Genomic DNA, 19252 nt, shown 5'->3' on the forward strand with positions numbered 1-19252 from the left:
CTGTAGTTAAGCTTTGCACTAAGTGATGGTGTAAATATACTGTAGGTCTTTTTGGAACTCTGAAGAACTGGTCCCCACTGACTTCAGCTGTTTTGGAGAAGGCTGCTATGGAGTTGTGCTGCAGCCTCCCTGTGTGTTATATGGACAAACTTCACCTGTGTTTCAACTGGCATGAGGGTTAGTACAGTAGATGATGACAGAATTTTCATTTTTGGGTGAACTATTCCTTTAAGTAAAATTTAATCAACACATCTATCCATTATACTTTATCCAAAGCCTCATTAAAATATGTCTTTATTCATAAAAACATAAGGCCAGTTAAACTAAATAAATGAATGCAGTCAAGTAAATTCAACTAACTAACAGCAACTAAGTAAAATCAGTTGCTGTAGGAGCTAAATTGAACACACGCTGTAGGAAAAAAACAGGTGCAGATTTGATGAAATTGAATTGTGGGCATGTGTTAATGTATTGAATGAAAATGAGGGTATGAATCAACCAGAACGAGGGACGGATATGGATCTTGTGCACTCAAATGAATCAAAAACGAGGGCATGAGGTCGATCTTGTGTGAACCCCATACCGCTTTGTGCCCTTGATATAGTAAATTGTGGCCTTGAAATCTACTTTTCATTCCCCTGCGGTCCCAGGCTCCGCACTGATCCTCCCCTTGGTGTTTTGATGGGCAGGGCTGGTCATCTAGGTTGTCAGAGTGGACACAGATTGCTGATACTGAACTATGCGGAGCTCACACAATAGGCCCGGGCCGGCAGTCTGGGCCAAAAAAGCCTTGGCTGGACAGATTCTCCTCATACCGATGTTATTACTGTTGGAGGTCTGTGATGGCTGTTGGCCGGCTGAGCCCGACAACAAAAGGTGGTTTCATCCTATTAGCGGAGTGCTAACGTGTCTAATTCCTCTCTAGTGATTCGGCCTGTCTCTTTGGACGCGGGAGGCAGACAAAAGCAAACGAACGCGGAGCCCGGCACCGCTCGACGGTCCAAAACGCCGGGATCGATCCCGTCTGTGGCGGGCGCGGCGCGGCGAGGCTGAAGACTGCAAAGTGTTTCGCTCTGCCAGACCCAAGGTCAGCCAGTGATCCGGCTCTGGAAGGCAGGGTGAAATGGAACCTGCGGAGGCATGTCAGAAATGTTAATTCTGGTTGACCAGGCATAAATAACATTGTCAGAGGAATTAGAGTTTGTTCCTGCGCCCTGGGTTTTACTGACACTGCAAGAAATGTTTTGGTGGAGGGACTGCTCTAGCGTCTCTCCAGGAAAAACAGTTTCTGTGAATTGTATAAATACATATTTTGACTATTGGTCCAATGACACGCGGGTTGAAGGGCACAATTTAAAAACACTTCAGAAGGCTCAGTTCTTGGACTTATTTTCCATAAATACTTCATTGTATTCCTTCTTTCCCCTAACACACACACACACACACACACACACACACACAGCAGCGCCAGCATAAGATTCCTTCTTTCTCTGGCACCAGAGGGTCTGCGGTGACATCACTGACCCAGGGGAAGCCAATTTTCCTATTTTTGGTGACATGCAGCCAGGAAAAACTCTCTCTCCCTTTCTCTCTCACCCGCTCTCTCTCTCTCTCTCTCTCTGCACCCCTCCCTCTCTTTCATCTGGGCTTTTAACACACCAGATAAGATAAGAGAGAGGCTGGGAGGCGGGGGGGGGGGGGGGCGTCCCGGCCGGGCTGGGCCGGGCTACTTGTCTAACACATATCACTATCATAGGAGCCATGATGTAATGCTGCTGCTGTTCGGCGGCCACACTGGGCGAAGTGATGGTTCACTTAGCGTTTTCGGCAGCCCATTCCTCAGCAGAGGCAGACCTCCGGCATGAGCTGCTCCTCTGCTGGACTGTTTCACTCTCTGGACAACTTTTCCTTAATAGTCTGCCTCTAAATGCCTGCCTTTGCAAAATTTGTTCATAGACTTGAAGAATAGATACGAGCAGTTTTCACAGTTTCCTCCAAACAAAATACCCCCATCAGCGCCAGAACAATTGGCTCAGGATGGTTGGTAGCCAAGTGTGAATACCTCTTCCTCTCCCCCTCCGCTCACAATTAGACGACCGTTACATTTATCCATCGCGACAGTGAGCACCGTTTAAAAACTCTACTGGAACAATTTCCACACGTATGAAGCCGTGTGTCGGCAAGTCGAGTGGACGAAGGCGAGAGAGAAGGCGAATCGGTGCGTGAAGGCGCGTTCCAAGCTTTCCGTGAAGAACTCAGCAGACCGAGTTTGTTATAATTGTACTTTTAAACGTTTAGTTAATTGTGCTGGCTATTGCCTATTTGTGTTTTGGCCTTGTGCATACTTTAATTTTACAGCATATGGTTTCATAACAGTGAGTCTGTAAGGCTGCGGTGGTTACAGACATTAACGCTGTAATGCTTAAAGCAGCCTGGCCTTTATAGTATTAACGGTTTATTGGTGCTCAACTATGGGAGTAAATGCACTTTTAAAGCCTATATGATGTGAGATATCAGTTGGCAGCTACTGAATTTGGCTGCCTCTCATTGCTTCTTTCCTCATCGCAGCCAGCTTTAGCTTATTAGATAGTTATTTACTCCTTGTAAGTGCTATTTACTGTAGTGATTCAGGGCATTTGGCACAGAGGATACACAGAAGCATTTAATTTTCTCTCTGATAAGTTTGGTTTTGGCTGCTGAACGATCTTTTACATGGAATATTTTGTCTCGGCGGATACAATCCACATCTGAGATCTGACCGTCTGCAGGACCACAGAGTCTCTGCTTCCCCGCTGCTTGAAAGAAATGGTGTCAAGGGTTGGGGGGACATATACATTTCCTCATAAGCTGTATTTGAAACTGCAGAGTGTTATTCTGCATCTCAAACTGTGCCGGATAATCCAATCCTTTAATGGCTCTCCGCCCAGCCAACTTATACTTAACCCCCACGTTGAGGATAGCTGAATTATTCTAAACTAGCCGTGAACCGGAGCCCCGCGAACACAACACCGCTCGCTGGTATTCATGTGCCGGTGCCACAGTGCTTGCTCGCACGTTCGGGAGCTTGGGTCCTCCTTTTCTTTCGCGGCGCTTGAATCCATCCCCTGTTTCCTATTTGGTCTGCTGCGCTCTCTCCCTGCGGGCGATGTGATAACATGCGGTAGAATCACCACTGAAACACCAATAAACCAAGGAGCCAAGCCTTAGATTTCCCGGGTGAGATGGAGTTACGCTGTCAGACGCTGGTCTCAGAGCAATTTTTTAAAGATCATTTTCATAGCATTTCTGCCGCTGGGAGATGTACAGGAGAGATGAGAGAGAGTGCCAGTGTGACATACTGTAAATGCGTCGCAAGTACAATGGCATGCTGAGCCACCAAGACACTCCAAACCAGTTTTAAGGGTAACACAGCAAGAAGGTCCTGGGTTTGAATCTTGGTCCTGGTCCTTTCTGTGTGGAGTTCACATGGGTATTTGCGTCCCACAGTCCAAAGACATGCAGGTCAGGTGAATTGAAGACTCTAAATTGCCCATAGGTGTGAATGTGAGTGTGTGTCTGTATATGTAATACCGTGCGATGGACTGGTGACCTGCCCAATGCATGCTGGGATAGCCTCCAGTCCCCCCATGACCCTGAATAGGAATAAGCAGGTATGGACAATGGGTGGATGGACTGAGAGGTTCAATGCTATCTGAAACTTTACTTTACTTTATATAACACCTTTTAAAACCAAGGTTACCCTTCACACTAAAAACTAGCATTAAAAACATACAATCACATATCACACAGACAAAAACAGAAAACCGGCAGACACAATTTTAAGACAACATAACAGCAAAAATAACAGCTTCAAGAGCCATTGAAAGCAAGGGAGTAAGTCTAAAAAAGATTATCAGCAAATCAGACAATCTGATATCAAGAGGAAGACTGTTCTATAGTTTCGGGGCAAAGCCAGCGAATGCACAGTCCCCCTTCAGTTGAAGCCTGGCCCTTGGGATAAGCAGCAGCCCTTGGTTAGAGGACCTAAGAGACCTCATGTTACCTCATCCTGATTCCATGTGATTCAAGAAAGGTTCAGACATTCCCAGACTCTGAATATCATTTGGTATTATTGAACTTTTGCTGAAAATATGCGCTTGCATTAGTCATTAGGCATGAGTGTGTGTGAGGTGTATCCTCTGTTCATGTCAGTTGATTGTGTCTTCATACTTTTTTATCAAACCAGTGCAAAGCAGACCGAGCTGAACTTTTTGCTGTAACTGTCCAGTGTGAACAGAAATGGTCTGGACCAGCGTGGTTCAGGTTCAGTCTGAGCCTTTTTGTGTGAAAATGACGTAATGAGCATAAAGCCGTCATTGTCCTGGGCTAAGCTTTAGCAGGAATTCCTCTTTAGAGCATTTTCACACTGACTTGGATTTTGAACCCTGGAGCAGTTTCCTTCTTAGTTTGGTCATATTGGTCCTTTGGTCATATGAAAACACAGCAATTGAACCAAGACCTTATTGTGAAGTTGGTTTCCAAACCAACTCTGGAGCTTCATTTAGAGTGAGAATGTCCAACTACAGGAAACACAGTGCATTATGGGTTAAACACGCTGTGGATTATGGTTTAAGGATGAGTTTTACCTCAGAAGAAAGTCCTTTCTCACACCAAATTTCTGACTAATGAAGGAAATGACTGCACACGTGTGGCTTTGGTTGATAAACTATGATTCGATTGAAACTTTGCCATATGAAACATAACCAAAGCAATGCGTAAATGCAAGAGCTTTAATGTAGTCACAACTCTTCGCCTAATTAGGAGCAAAGCAAAAAGTCTATAGGTTTGAAAACCACATTAACTTTTATGGTGCGATCACACGCCTTGTTGCATTTCTGTACTTGGCTTGTTTAGGTGCACACTGCCCACTTATAAGCAAACCAGGGCTTGTAAACAAAAGTCACATGAATTCACAAGTAACTCGTTTAATGGAGCATCGCGTTATGTCAGGCAGAACGCTGAAGCCGTGCAAGCTATCAGCTGATCGCCTATCAGCTGTCCAGTCCAAACAGCACATCAGCTGATCGGCATCAGTCTCAATCACCAATCACATTCAAACAAGTCAGTGAGGCGGGTTTTATAGTCTGATAGCTCACACTGCTGATCATTCATGCCACTGCCACTGTTGACCCAAGTCGTCAGGATGCTGGTGCAAGCTATCTCTGATTTTGTGTGGGTTTATGTTGGTTTTCATATTATTGAATGATGTGTCTGCTATGCCTTGGGGGTTTATTGCGCTCCCTGCAGAATCTCTGACACGCTGCTTGGATTCATTGGGGGAGCATCCTCAAGAGCAGTGCCTTCTCTGCCAAATACAACTGTATAACCACTTGTGCTATAAATGGTCCAAACTCCTTTGACGTAAGTGTCTCTGACTGAAATGGGGTTTTGGTAGCCTGTCATGATGTAATACACTGATAGTCCATAGAGCTTGTGATAAATAAACCAGCATGACATCTCATTAAAATCTGAAGCGAACCCAAGAATTTGTCAGTTAGTGAACCACTATCACTCAAATACTTTTAATAGCATAGCGTATTAAGAGCATATCATAGAAACGGTGTTACACTGGTGTCCTCATTTAGTCCCTTGGGTGCTAATGTACTTTGGTCATATATCTAAAACGCTTCTCTGGAGAATAGAAGGTTTTCAGTTCTCACCAGGCCAAACAAACTAAAGGAGTAAACTGAGTTTGAATATAACGCTCTAAACATGTTTGGTGTTAAAGTGCGCTGCATGTGAATATTTCATCCAATTCTCTGATGGAGTGATCTTTGTGTTGTTGTCCTGCTGCAGGCCTCCAGGACGACCCGCTCAGATGAGGACAGGGACACCGGCTGGGACGCCTGGGGGTCCTGGAGCGACTGCTCCCGAACCTGTGGAGGAGGAGCCTCCTACTCACTACGCCGCTGCCTCAACGGAGGGTAAACCTCATTTACTTAGCAAGACACTATTTGACAGTATTTTCTTTTGAAATATGGAAATACTTTCTGGCAGATCTCTGATCATTAAAGGCGGATAAAAGAATGCCACTTCTAAGATCTGATCCCTGCACAGCGCTACTTGAACACTTCTGCCATGTTATTGGGGTTGATGAGACTGCGTAATGACTAAAACTGTCAACTGGGCACATCAGCACATCAGCTCAACTCACAGATCATCGTTTTTCAAAGCACAAAATATTCATGGGAGAGATATCCCGTAGAATTGTTATGATATCTGTTAAGTAGAGTTTCCAGTTCAATCACTTTACCAGTAGACTCGATCATGTCCTGAAGGTGCACAATATTTTCAGCCTTTAGAGGAATCAGAAAGAGACTTTGGTAATCATGGAATTACTTTTAGGTCACTGATCCCATGCAAACACAAGGCACAGTTTGTACAGTAACTAATACTCTGGACATGTAATGACTTCCTACCTGCGGCCAGTGCAATGACTTGTTAACTTGTCAAAAAACAGACGGACAGGTACTTACTATTTTTCGTTTTTAAATATTAAATTCCTATATTTGTCTGAAATATAATTCTTTTGACCAGCATTTAGTCATTTATATTGTAATTTCCTGAGGAGGAATATGGAATTTTTAAGATACATTTTGATCTTGGCTATCCACACACACACATGTACATCAACATTCATGACCACATGCTCATGAACGCTCACAGTTTGATGTGTGTGTGTGTGAGAGAGAGAGAGAGAGAGAGAGAGAGAGAGAGAGAGAGAGAGATGGGTTGGAAACTATGACAGAGTCCAGATCGTCTCTGTGGACTACAGTGGATGGGAGGCTGGGAAGCCGGGGAGACAGTCGTCTGGGTACAGTCTAGTCTATATCTTCCTCATACTGATAAATGCATTAAGTGAGTGGGTTTCATTAAATCTCTGCTGGTTTTAAAAGCCACAATCCCACCCAACTGTGTCTACATTTGTTGTGAGCCCGTCTCTGCTCAGCAATTTGCTGTGCAGTGTTGCTTGCTGAGGAAGTCTTCCACATCACAGCCAATCTATTTCAGACTGTGCCCCGTGGCATCGCTCTATACCCTCCTGGCAAGGCATTTGTCTCCATTATTTCCAACTGCAACTCAACCTGAGTATCTCCCCTTGTGCCATTGGGGAAATTCCTGCTGCGATGGGTGCCAAAGTCATAAGTAAGAACAGTTTTACTGCGCATAAATAAAATACACATAAAACCACATGCCACTGCTAAAGTCGGCTAATTGGCATCTTGTGGTTACGGGCTAAATTCGGCGTCCCATTCAAGAGAAACAAAAGAGAAAGAGTAAATAACCCATGCAAACTGGCCTTGGGATTGCTTTGGACGTGATTTTATGGTGCTGTTTTGTCATATTAGGACCAGTGTTGCTCCATTGAATGCTTCCTGTGGAGGAATGCTTTTCTCCCTGCGGGGTGTAGAGTTACCAGCGCTGAGACCCAGATGTTTATCGGCCCTGTTAGAGCATGTCGACAAAGGCCTTAAGTTGCTAATCCAGATGCTTTAGCGTTTTCGTCCTGACCGCTTCTGCACGCCAATCAACAATCCCCTGCATTTTTTCCATAATAAATACTGATTACTGTAATGTAACCACTGACAATGAACATTGTCAGGATTAGGGGTTTGTTTCCCTCTAGAGTCACTGAGTCACTGAAAAATGAATGTGCACTAAGCTTTGACCGATATGGATTTTTGAAGGCCAGTACCAATACAGATATTTTTGGATCGTAGCTGCTGATATCTGATATTTTGTGCTGATACTTGATAAATTTGACCATTTTCATGCCAAAACATAAAAAAAAAACAGTTTTCAGTGTTTACCCCCCAGAATTATTCTTGTCAGGGTGGAAAAGCCTCTGACACAACTTTTTGATGAATGATGAATAATGAACTACTACTACTACTACTACTACTACTGCTACTAATACTACTACTACAACTGCTGTTACTGCCACTGCTACTACTACTGTTACTACTACTACTGCCAATAATAACAATAAAACATCCATGCATACATGTGAAATCTGCTCAAAATGTCTAATTTAGTATCAATTCAGGTTAAGGTCTTCCCATAAAAAACCAGTGTAGTATTGATCAGTTTTATAATAATTATGTAATCAATCAAACTGCATATCAGAGGTGGACCACACTGACTGGACCAGATCTGACTCAATATCAGCTATATATTATATAGCTGATAGGATTTGATTAATGTATTGGTTTGATGAAATATCTAAACCCTGACTGATAGTACTTTAAGATGCTTTGGTTAAAAGCCCGCACCAAATGACATCCACCTCCATTTCTTTCCCTAGATTATCCTAATTACAGCACACTGGAATGCCCTCTATGATGATATGTCAAAGCTGCGTTTTATCAGCATGGCCCGTGCATCTTTCCAGACCGTTTGAAGTCTGATGAGATGCCATGTCTTCAGCTGTCTAAAGACTCCCAGCGGTTGAGTCAGACAGGCGGAGCGTGGCCTCGGTCTCCGTAAACTCTGATCAGAGCTCCCAGCGTCTGGAAGTGATTGGGGTCTTGATTTGTTCAGACTTCCTCCGCACTGGGAGATTCACACTCCAGTCATTAGAGAAACATCTCTGAACAAGCCAGCACACCTGCCAGAGCCTACTGGGACAGGGGAGGGGGTGTGTGTACGTGGTGTGTGCGTGGTGTGTGCGTGTGTGCGTGTGTGTGTGTGCGCCCGCTACTGCTCCGGTGAGGGCCAGTTTGACTTCTGGACATAATTAGTGAGGACTTTCTGGAGAAATGAGTAGTGTGTGTGTGTGTGTGTGTGTGTGATGTCTCTGTGTGTGAGTCTTTGTGTTTTTGTGCGTGTGCATGAGAGTGTGTGAGCGTCTACTTGACTGCACTGATGAGGAATTGATATAGTCAGACTTTCTGTGTGTGTGTGTGTGTGTGTGTGTGTGTGTGTGTGTGTGTGTGTACGTGCTACAGAGGACAGTGGAGGATGATGAGAGTGAGAACATAAAACGTGCTCTAATCTCCAACTCCGTTCACAACGCCCACACACACAAAAACACACACGCACACGCACACGCACACACACACACTGAGTTTATGTCTGGCTTTAGTGTTTCTTTTGGAGCGAAGGTTGTCTTTGCCCACTGCTTTGCCTCCTCTGGTCCCAGACTCTTGTTTCCTTCTCCCCTTTAAAGGCACGATGACTCCCGCTCGCTCTGTCAGCAACATCGAAGAACCAGAGGAAATATCTGTCTGTAGTGGATAGGTGAACTGTCTGCACTCCAACATTGGGGCCAAATTTAAATGAAAACATCAAGGTTTTGGTAGATAGTTGGCCAACTTACTTGATGAGAAGGTAGACACCAAAATCATCCATGTGTCCCGGTAGATTGTTGGCTGTGGTGCTCCATGCTAACAGTTTAGCATACACTGTGTTGAGTGATAATAGGCTTCATGCTAACACTTTAGCATACACCATGTTGAGTGATTACTTGAAAGAGGACCACAACAGAAATAAGTTATCTTTTAACTTTATTGTGTTATCCTCAACATTTTTTTTTTACAGTAAATGAATATGTATTTGTCGCAGTGTATGACATTTTAGATATATTTGTTTTTGATATGTCAAATAAATCAAATCAAATCAAGATAGTAGGCTCCATGCTAAAAGTTTAGCATACACTATGTTGAGTGATAGACACCATGCTAACACTTTAGCATAGGCTACACTGTGTTGAGTGGTACATAGCCAACGCAAAACCATGTTTCTGTGATCTTTCAACAAAGAATATCTATATAGCACTACCACTACATCACTACTACTACACTACTACTACACTACTTCGACAGCAGTAATACTACAGTACTACTACAGTACTACTACAGTACAAATGGAGTACCATGTTTCCTTGTATCCTTTAAGGCAGCTGTCAGCAATTTACAGCTGCAGATGCTGCTGGTTTGGGATTTTACTGAATAAACTTTGTCCTTCAGGAAGCCCCAGACAGCAAAATCTAGTCAGGTGATGTGTGAGCCAAACTCCACCCGCCTCCTCCTTATCCATCGGTTAGGAAATGTGTCACCCAGCCCGCCACACACTCTGCCTTATCCCCATCCCACACTTTTCAGACACCCTGTATAATGTTTTTGGCCCCTCATTACCAAAGAGAACATCTTTCAAACTGATATCTCGCCCAGGAAGATTAGCTAGGGTGATAGCTTGCTCATGAAGTTGCTGGAGGAAAGCAAACCATTATCCATGCAGCGTCGGAAAAAAGAAATCATGGAAATGGAGCAAAGTGGATTCTGTCACGTTTGGTCAACTAGTTATGTTGAAGATAAAAAGAAGTGAAAAATAATGAAGAATGGGTGATATGTTCCTTTAAAGTGGTAATCCACAAAATCCTTGTTTTTTTTATTTTGTTGCCGTCTTATCTATTAGGTGTTCATTGCTGTGGTGTTTCTCTTTATTTTGTCTCCATCTTTGGTGCCAAGTGCTTAATCCTGGGGTATTTTTCATTTTGTCTCCATCTTTGTTGCTCAGCGCTCATTGCTGTGGTGTTTCCGCACCACTCTTCCAAGAGATCACCTGTCAATCAAACAGTGTGCCCAGTACTATGACGTCTTTTTCCTTGGATTTTCTTCGATGAAGCTTTAGAGGGGAAACGTTAAACCAGAACCGCCGCTGCTGCTATTTATTGTGTTATTTGAAAATACATACAGCATTTGAATCACTATGTTATCTCAAGAGAGTAGCAAAATGGACATTTACTATATTTATATGAAATTGTCCTATTTTTCCTGTAACATTTCCAGCACAGCGCCTGGTATAGTCGTCATTATTACTGTGGCCTGTCCTGAAAGAACCTGCCTGGTTGTGTCAGTGTTGTGAGTTCAGGACAAGACAAATGGCCGTAGCTGTAGACATTCCCAGACCCTGAAAACGCGGTCCACCCACGTACAACCACATGCATGCTAGCACATAGGCAGGCAAACACACACAAACACACACAAACACACACACACACACACACACACACAGGGGGTGTCCCACCATGGTTGAGTGATTCATGCATTTCAATGGGAGAAAGCTATTAATTGGTTCATTAATAAGGAGACATTCCTTGCTGGTCTCGCTGCCTGGTTTTCCTTGGAGCCAGCTGAATGGCTGCAGTGTGGTCCTCGGCTCTCTATCTACACTACATGGCAGATTAGGCCGGCCCTGTTTTACACCGGGACAAATGAGCTGCTACCAGTTTAGCCCAATGTTATTGTAAGCCGGCAGTGGAAATGTGCACTTTGTGGCAGTTAACACACACCAAGAGATTGGGTGTTGTTATTGTTGCTAACAAGGTGGAACGGATTTAACAGCGTGTCCGTGCTGTCAGGGGGAGAGGAACGTTGTGCTGTGGCACGTTACACACAGGGCTCAGGTTCTGTGTGTGTGTGTGTGTGTGTGTGTGTGTGTGTGTGTGTGTGTGTGTGTGTGTGTGTGTGTGTGTGTGTGACTGCATGCATATCTGCGGGTTCTATTTTGCTTGACGTTTTGGGCTCTGCCAGTTGGAGCTCAGGGGAAGGGCTCAGATGGCTGCTGGCTGGGTGAGGTGTGCTGCAGGTGGAGCGCACTGCAGCCTGGCAGGTGTGTGTGTGTGTGTGTGTGTGTGCACGTGCGTACATGCGTGCATGAGCATTTGTCAATGTGTGCATGTGTGTGCGTGCATCTGGTGCGTTCTTGCGTGTGCGTATGTGTAGTCATTACATTTACATTCTAGGCATTTAGCACACGCTCTTATCCAGAGCAACTTGAAGGTCAACAGTGGAAAAAGCTTCACTTGTTATATCAGCGAAATTGCATGTGATCAATTATTCTAATATTAATAACTTCATTTATCTAAAAGTGCTGTACAGGAAGGCAATAAAACAAGAATAGTAAAATACATGAGCAGGAGATGAAACTAGAAAAAATATTCAAAACAGCTTAGAAGAGAAAAAAACACGAAATGACAAGAAACATAAGGAACAATACAATATTAAAAGTGGGCAAAAAGAAAAACAATTCCAAAAATCATGTCTATCCAAAAATCATGTCTATAAAAATGTGTTTTAAAAAGTGAGTTAAATTAGTAAGGAGTGCAAAGTTCAGGCTCTTAGTGCTGTGATAATATTCCTGTAACCATGGAGAGATCATGTAACTGAATGAACTGAAATAAATAGATTAAGAGCAAAGGAGAGAGATAAAAGGGATTTTTCTTTATTCATTAAAAGGATTCTTAATTCAGGTCTGCTGTTCTGCTGTCAGGTAGAAAAACACCTCTCTGTATGCAAAAAAAAAAAGTGGTGCTTCATAACTGCTATGAATTCCTTTTTACAGCTTATGATTTTTTGATTAAAGACTCTTTTGTTTGCTGCAGGAATCTTTTCAATCAAGTCAAGTATCGCTTTGTTGCCTGTTGGTTTCCATTAGCGCTCACTGAGAATGTTTCTCTTTTGCCTTGCTCTGCAGAAACTGCGAGGGCAAAAACATCCGCTACAGAACCTGCAGCAATATGGTGAGTCTGATCTTTACAGCACGCTATGAAGAATAGACGCCACATTGATTTCAGATGTATAGACATTCACTGAGAGCAGAAATTGAAAACAAAAATTGAAACAAGAAAATGTATCTTTTTTTTTTTTTAAAGCTTCACTAGGCAACTCTGCATGTTGGCAGCTCCAAATGGCAGTGAGAGGTAACTTTTTTGAAAAATTTGAACTTCAATAGCCAGAAATCCTGTAACATGACATCAGTAAACCGCAGTAAACTCCGGTCTGTGATGGTTTATACCAAAGGAAACCAAAGAGACAAGAGAGGAAAAGATCTATTGTTGGTGAGTCCAGCTTCCTCTGGATGGAGCCTTGCTTCTGTTTAGGAGACAGTTTTATATTTTTATAGTTTTATATTTAAGTTCCTATTTGTTACCTCCAGTCTGCCAACAAGATTTCCCAGTGTTCATACCTGACACTAGAATTTCATTAGGGCAAATAGGGTATTAGTGGGTGTTCTTGCTCTTCTCTATTGCAGCCCCACTTGATGGGACAGTGTATTTTTACATACAAATCTTGCCTAGTTCAGCTTTAAGCTACTATATCTTGTTGATTTGATTAGTCACAAGAGGAAACAATGAGTGAGAAAACAGTTTGGCCGGAGCTTCCTCTTATACTGTCAGTCCCTTAGGAATGTACTGGACACTCTCCACCCAGTTACTACTGAGTATTAGTCCAGGCCATGCTATAAATATGTAATGTACGTGTTATCCTGGCTAGGGAAATGAGTGATGCATTACTGTAACAAAAGCTTCCTCGAGTTCTATGTGAACAATCCCTCTGACAGTCCTTGACAGTGTTCCATCTGGTAAAATCAACAGTCTTCATTTGCTCCATCAGAGACCGGGAACCACAACCGCCCCCATTATAGTTAGCTCTGCAGTGGGACTGCACTCTCCCAGACCACAGAAACACATCCAGCCTGTGTGGAGCTGCAGGGACGACCACAGCCCATCTCGCACCATTTTGTAATCAAAGGAAGACAAGTCCTATTTCTCTCCCTTTCCCCATTGAAGTGGTTATGTCTAGATTTATTGTGGAGCGGCAATGATTTCAATCACATCCAGTGGGAAGAGTTCCCGGGATAATATTTATCCCATTTCTCCCCTCCGGGTAGATAGAGGCGAAGGCCGTGGCGGAGGCTCTGTTTAGTCAACGCTTGATATTGGCATCCAAGGGATCTGAGGATGAGTTAGTTCATGTTTGTGTGTGTGTGTGTGACTGAGTGAAGGTGATATGTCGGGGTGAGTGTGTCCAGCTCGCAGTCAGGGAGAGGCGGAGTGAAGAGCTACAGTATTGGCTGCTGACAGTCTGTCAGATGTCGTCCGGTGGAACAAGCCTCTATTTATTGATCTGAGACAGCTTTCAACCCCAAGAAGCTGTCCAGGAGTTACGTTGTTGACAGTTTTTTTTTTCTGCAGGATCACCTCCTTTGCTTTGTTCAGAGAGGCTGATTTTTTTTGCATCATGTTTTGATCCACACAGAATCTGCTCTTTTTTTGATCCGATATAAACCATATTCCTAGGTGCTTTGACATGTGATTCAAATCGCATCTCTGAAAAGACAACTTTGTCTGACCACTCAGATTGGATTTCATTTTTTTCCATTACACCATGACTCCATTATTAGATGTCACATAATGTGAAAAGAAGAGCAGAGAGGTTTCCTGCTTCCTCTAACTGCACCATCATAAAAATTGTAAGAATAAGCAATGGTGAGATTTCCATGTTATGAGCTTGCTGCACATAGTTGTTGTACAGAAATCAATGTGCACACGCCTGCTGCGTTACTATGACAACCAGTGTCGTAATTGATTATACTGTCTAAACACACAAATCTGATCTGGTCACTTGTGAATTAAAATAAAGTACAATCTGACAGTCAGCCTTAAGGATCAGATGTGAAAAACAAATCGAACGTCCCATAGTATTAGGGCCAGGCAAGAAAAAAAATATATTTTCATTTCATTCAAGTCATAATTTCAAAATTAAATTTTGAAAATACAATTGAAATGGTGTTTTGAGAAAAAAGTCAGTGATCAAAAGCCAATTTTCACTCTCCTATAAAGACACATCTCCAGCATTGAGTGCTGCACGGTTTAAAAGGCAAAGTGGAACTTTTCTTAAAGGTAGTCTAACATTAGCTGTCTTTAGATACTGTAGCTAATGCTACAGGCAAACCAGCTATTGCTCTTGGCATATGCCTGAGGGACTTTTGTTCCCTCACTGACAGGCAGCTGGACACTGGAACGCACACTGGTTGTAAATTGCGACATACCAAATGGGAATTTCTGACTTCTGACTTTGAGTGGAATGCAGCAATAGCACTTCTCTCTCTCTCTTTCGCTCTCTCTCTCTCTCTCTCTCTCTCTCTCTCTCTCTCTCTCTCTCTCTCTCTCACTCTGAAGGACTGTCCAGCGGAGTCTGGGGATTTCCGGACCCAGCAGTGTTCAGCCCACAATGATATCAAGTACCAGGGCGTGGCCCACGAGTGGGTCCCGGTGCCCTACGACCCCTCGGCACCCTGCGCCCTGCGGTGCCTGGCCAAAGGGAGGAGTCTGAGCGTTGAACTCGCCCCCAAGGTGCTGGACGGGACGCGGTGCCGGGCCGACGCCTTTGACATGTGCATCAGCGGAGTGTGTCAGGTAGGAGCTGGTTTGATGCTTACAGTTAGGGTGAAGGTGATATGTTGAGTTGATTTGCTGATATACTGGATCGATCTTGGAATTTATTAAAAAATGGATATCGACCAGGCAGGTGTCATCCACCTCTGATATAATGGATATGATGCCGTTTGGTTGATTACATGTTTATTGTAGAATTGATCTATACTACACTGGTTGCCTATGGGATTCTAATGAGACATTTTGATCCAATACTACATAAGTATGAATGAATGGGTTTCAATGGAGAGTTTTAGTGTCCCATGATGCTCTAAATGCTGTTTCAGAGGCTTTTCCACCCTGACAAGAATACAAATCTGGGGGAAACACTGAAAACATTTTTCCACATGAAAATTGGTCAAGTTTAACAATATTGAATATCAGCACAAAATTTTGGCTCCCTGCAGCTTCAATCCAAAAATATCAGTCTAACCCTAGTAACAATTTCAGGTCAAATTGAACACAGTATAATACAACTTCACAGTTGTTTTTTCATCAGATTAGGTTAGATCAGATTAGAAACTTTCATGATCCCCGTGGGGAAAATGAGTCGCTGCAGCAGCAGAGAATAGGATCAAGTTAAGGATAAGACAAATAGAGAAGACTGAAGATTATACAACAAGTAATCAAGCCTACCAAATAGATTGAAATGGAAAAATAATACAAATGTACAGAAATGTGTATATATGCGTTGCAGCTAGACACATAATATGAATATGAATAGGAAATATGGATAAATATTCACGTGCAAATATGCATTATACTCACTATTAGATTTAGAGAGGCCTTTTTTGTCTTTGGCTCAGACTTTTATCATGTTTGCTCCGGAACAACATCCAGTATTTCCACTCAGTACAGCCATACGTTTTGCGTGCCGCCGGCTCTGAGATACCATCTCTGCTCCACATAGTTGCTTTGTGGCTGCAGCCAAATAATGTGGAGCCACATGTGGGAATGGGCCATCGTGCAATGATGAGCTGAAACATGGAAACTTTCCTCCGGTCCCTGCAGTGTCATAATCATGTCAAAGAGTCTATATTTAGTATAGATGATGTTGTTTTAGGAGCCACTGAGCGGGATTTACTGTGGATCCGATGCCTTCCCAGAGGCCGGCTGCTTGATTAGAGACTGTTTGTGACGGGATGACAGGAGGAGGAGTGCATGTATCACACTGACAGACTCATTTCCAAAACAATTATTTATATATGCTGTTTGGCCCATAGGTGATAGACTAGAAAGCACTCTTATTATGAGCTACTGTACTGTTTCCATCCAACTGTCAAATGAATTTTAAGCGAACTTCTGAAATGTCGCCAAAGTTAAAATGTGATTTAGGTGCATTTCCATCAGCTGGGTTGAAGCGGAAAACAAGAATTGATTCGTTTTGGGCAAGTTGTTGTTGTTCTTTTGTGTCATGTTGGCCATATTTCATACAGTCTGAAGACGAAAAGAAAGAAACGCACTTGGCAGGATTTGAATACACCAGCTAATGGCCCTACAACCATGATGGGGAGAGACAGCGCGTTTAACATTTCTGGGAAGTCACGGCGGACAGAAATTTTACTGACAACATTTCAGAACGTCCAAAGCCACTTTTGAGCTGTTGTGCAATGAAACTGAACCAGTATGTCATTATTTATTTGACACATGCATTTCCATCGCCATTTATTGCATAATTTCTTTATCGGAAAAAACTCTCCCACCTCAAGCGAGAAAACCAGTTTGTGATATTGAGGATATTTGATCGAAATTGGTATATGATGATCTAACTTAACTGTTGATACTATATTTTATAACATATCTTATACTATACTTAACATTTTTATATATACTGTATATTTTATACTTTATACTATGTCTATATTTATCTGTAAACCATAGGCCACAGACACTTTATGTACAGTTCTTGTGTGTATATGTATAACAGCCATAATTATTTTAATAGTTAACTTAGTCAACTTCATGAGCCATTACTGTCTTACCACTGTTCATTTCCTTTGGTACTTAGTTTCATTGTGTTCTGATTTGTTCTCTAATTTATTATTTTATTTACTATCTTTATTTCTTTCGCTGCAATCTCACCAGATCAAATTCCTCGTATGTGTAAATGTACCTGGGAATAAACTCCGCTAAAGGGAATAGGAAGCGTGGCATTTTGAACAAAATGATCAAGGATAAGGCTGAATATAGGAATAATAAGGAAGGTAGGAAGGAAAGATGGTGAGACAGAGGAAGAGGGGAAGTACTGCGAGAAGAGACAAGTTCAGAAGAGTGAGAGTAAAACGAGGAAGGAATGAGGGTGAGAAAGACATCCGCCCTTCTCCGCTTCCCCACCAGCAGCCAAGAGGAACAGGGGCAGCGTCGCCTCATCAGATGCATTAACGAAATCGTCTCCTTATGCAAATCCCTCTGACCGCATCCACACCCAGCGCCGGCTCACAATGCGGCTGCTTGAGTGGAAAAGGCAGACGCATTTACTCTGTGACACGTGAAATTACACCGCCGCTGATATCTCTATACACGAGTCCTAAGAGGCTTACACTGTTCCCCATCTAGAGCTGTCATCCTTAAGTGTCACACTGCTTTGATAATACTACAATGGCGCAGACATTTTTTTTCGCTCACAGAAAAGGTGTTTTTCAGACGGCTCGGCTCTCAGCCGACTGCCTCTACGTAATATTGTAAGTTGAGTGGAAAAAAAAAAAAAAAAAAGGGGGTGGTGGGTGGCATAATGGACTCTACCTTCATAGACGCAAGTGAAAGTCTGTTTACATGTGATAGTCTTAGTATCAGCGTGTTTTCAGATCCGTCTCTGTGTGGTTCTGTGGTCACAGTGCCAGACCCCAGTCACACACCATTAGTGAAATTACCCTTAATGCAGCCGCATTGTTTATGTGATATACTAGAGTGTGTATTTGTGTGAGTGTGTGTGTGTGTGTGTGTATGCATGCTTTTTTGCCTGTTTAGTACAGTATCCATGACTGTTTCCTCCAGAATTGTGTTCTTGTCAAGGCGGAAAAGCCTCAGCATTTAGACAGTCATGGGACACTAAAACTCTCCACTGAAGATATGTCCCAAGAAGAAGAAGGAGAAGAAGGAGAAGAGCAACAACAACAACAATAAGAAGAAGAAAAAAATAAAACATATTCATGCCTACTTGTGTGGAATGTGACCAAAATGTCTCACTAGTATCAATTCAGGTGAAGGGCCTCCCATAGACAACCAGTGTAGAATAGATTGATAGTTTACTGTCCTCAGAGAGGAAATTCTTTTCACAGTCGGCACAAGCCAGAACAAAAACAAAACAATGACTCATACACCATACAACACTAACAAAACACACTGACATAGAGAACATTACGCAGGAATCACAATGGCGGGGGAGAGTTGTTGGACAAAGCTGTTGCTGAAGCGGGCCTTCCTGCACATAGGTGTCCTGTATCTGTGACCAGAGGGGAGCAGAGTGAAGTGACAGCAGAGTGGGTGTTCTGGATCATGTGCGATTACGTGTGCTTTACGTGTTGCGGCTGTTGAAATGAGGTTAGATAGATCGGCCGATTATCTTAGTGTCTTTGTGTGTGATCTTTAAGTATCGATTCCTATTGGTGGCAGTAAGCGTATGGAAAAAAAAACAGATGGTGCCATATAGAGGGACTGGCTCAGTGATGCTACAATACAGGAGGAGGGGGAGGTGGGGTTGGACAGACAGGTTTTTTTACTTTGCAGTTGACAGTGTTTCTGAGGTTACTGCCCAGTGTAATGCCTAGGTATTTGACTGCCTCAGCTACCTCTACTGTCTCACCATGAATAATGGTAGGACTGGGGGAGCGATCAGGTGTTATGGCGGGGGGGTTTTATGTGCAGCAGCAGTAGTGGAGGAGACAGGCCACTGCATCATCTGTGCCTCTCTTTCACTTGTAAACAAACTGAAGGGTGTCCAGGAGTGGAATAACAGATGGTAGGACGATGTTTAAGACCAGTTTCTCTAAGCAC

The 19252-nt window shown here is 43.1% G+C and overlaps 1 protein-coding gene across 1 annotated transcript in view; it reads left to right on the top strand.

Annotated features, from left to right (window-relative positions):
• Positions 1-19252, top strand: part of adamtsl3 (ADAMTS-like 3) — a 162250-nt gene that overhangs the window by 73472 nt on the left and 69526 nt on the right. The window contains exons 3-5 of the mRNA XM_071546546.1: positions 5836-5963; positions 12517-12562; positions 15005-15241. Coding sequence (XP_071402647.1) covers positions 5836-5963; positions 12517-12562; positions 15005-15241 — 411 coding nt within the window. The remainder of the gene's footprint in view (positions 1-5835; positions 5964-12516; positions 12563-15004; positions 15242-19252) is intronic.

This window comes from Centroberyx affinis, unplaced genomic scaffold (assembly GCF_046629955.1).
Source record: "Centroberyx affinis isolate AG114_WGS23_722 - 3 ecotype Tasmania unplaced genomic scaffold, CSIRO-AGI_Caff_v1 ptg005310l_1, whole genome shotgun sequence".
NCBI classification, from domain to species: domain Eukaryota; kingdom Metazoa; phylum Chordata; class Actinopteri; order Beryciformes; family Berycidae; genus Centroberyx; species Centroberyx affinis.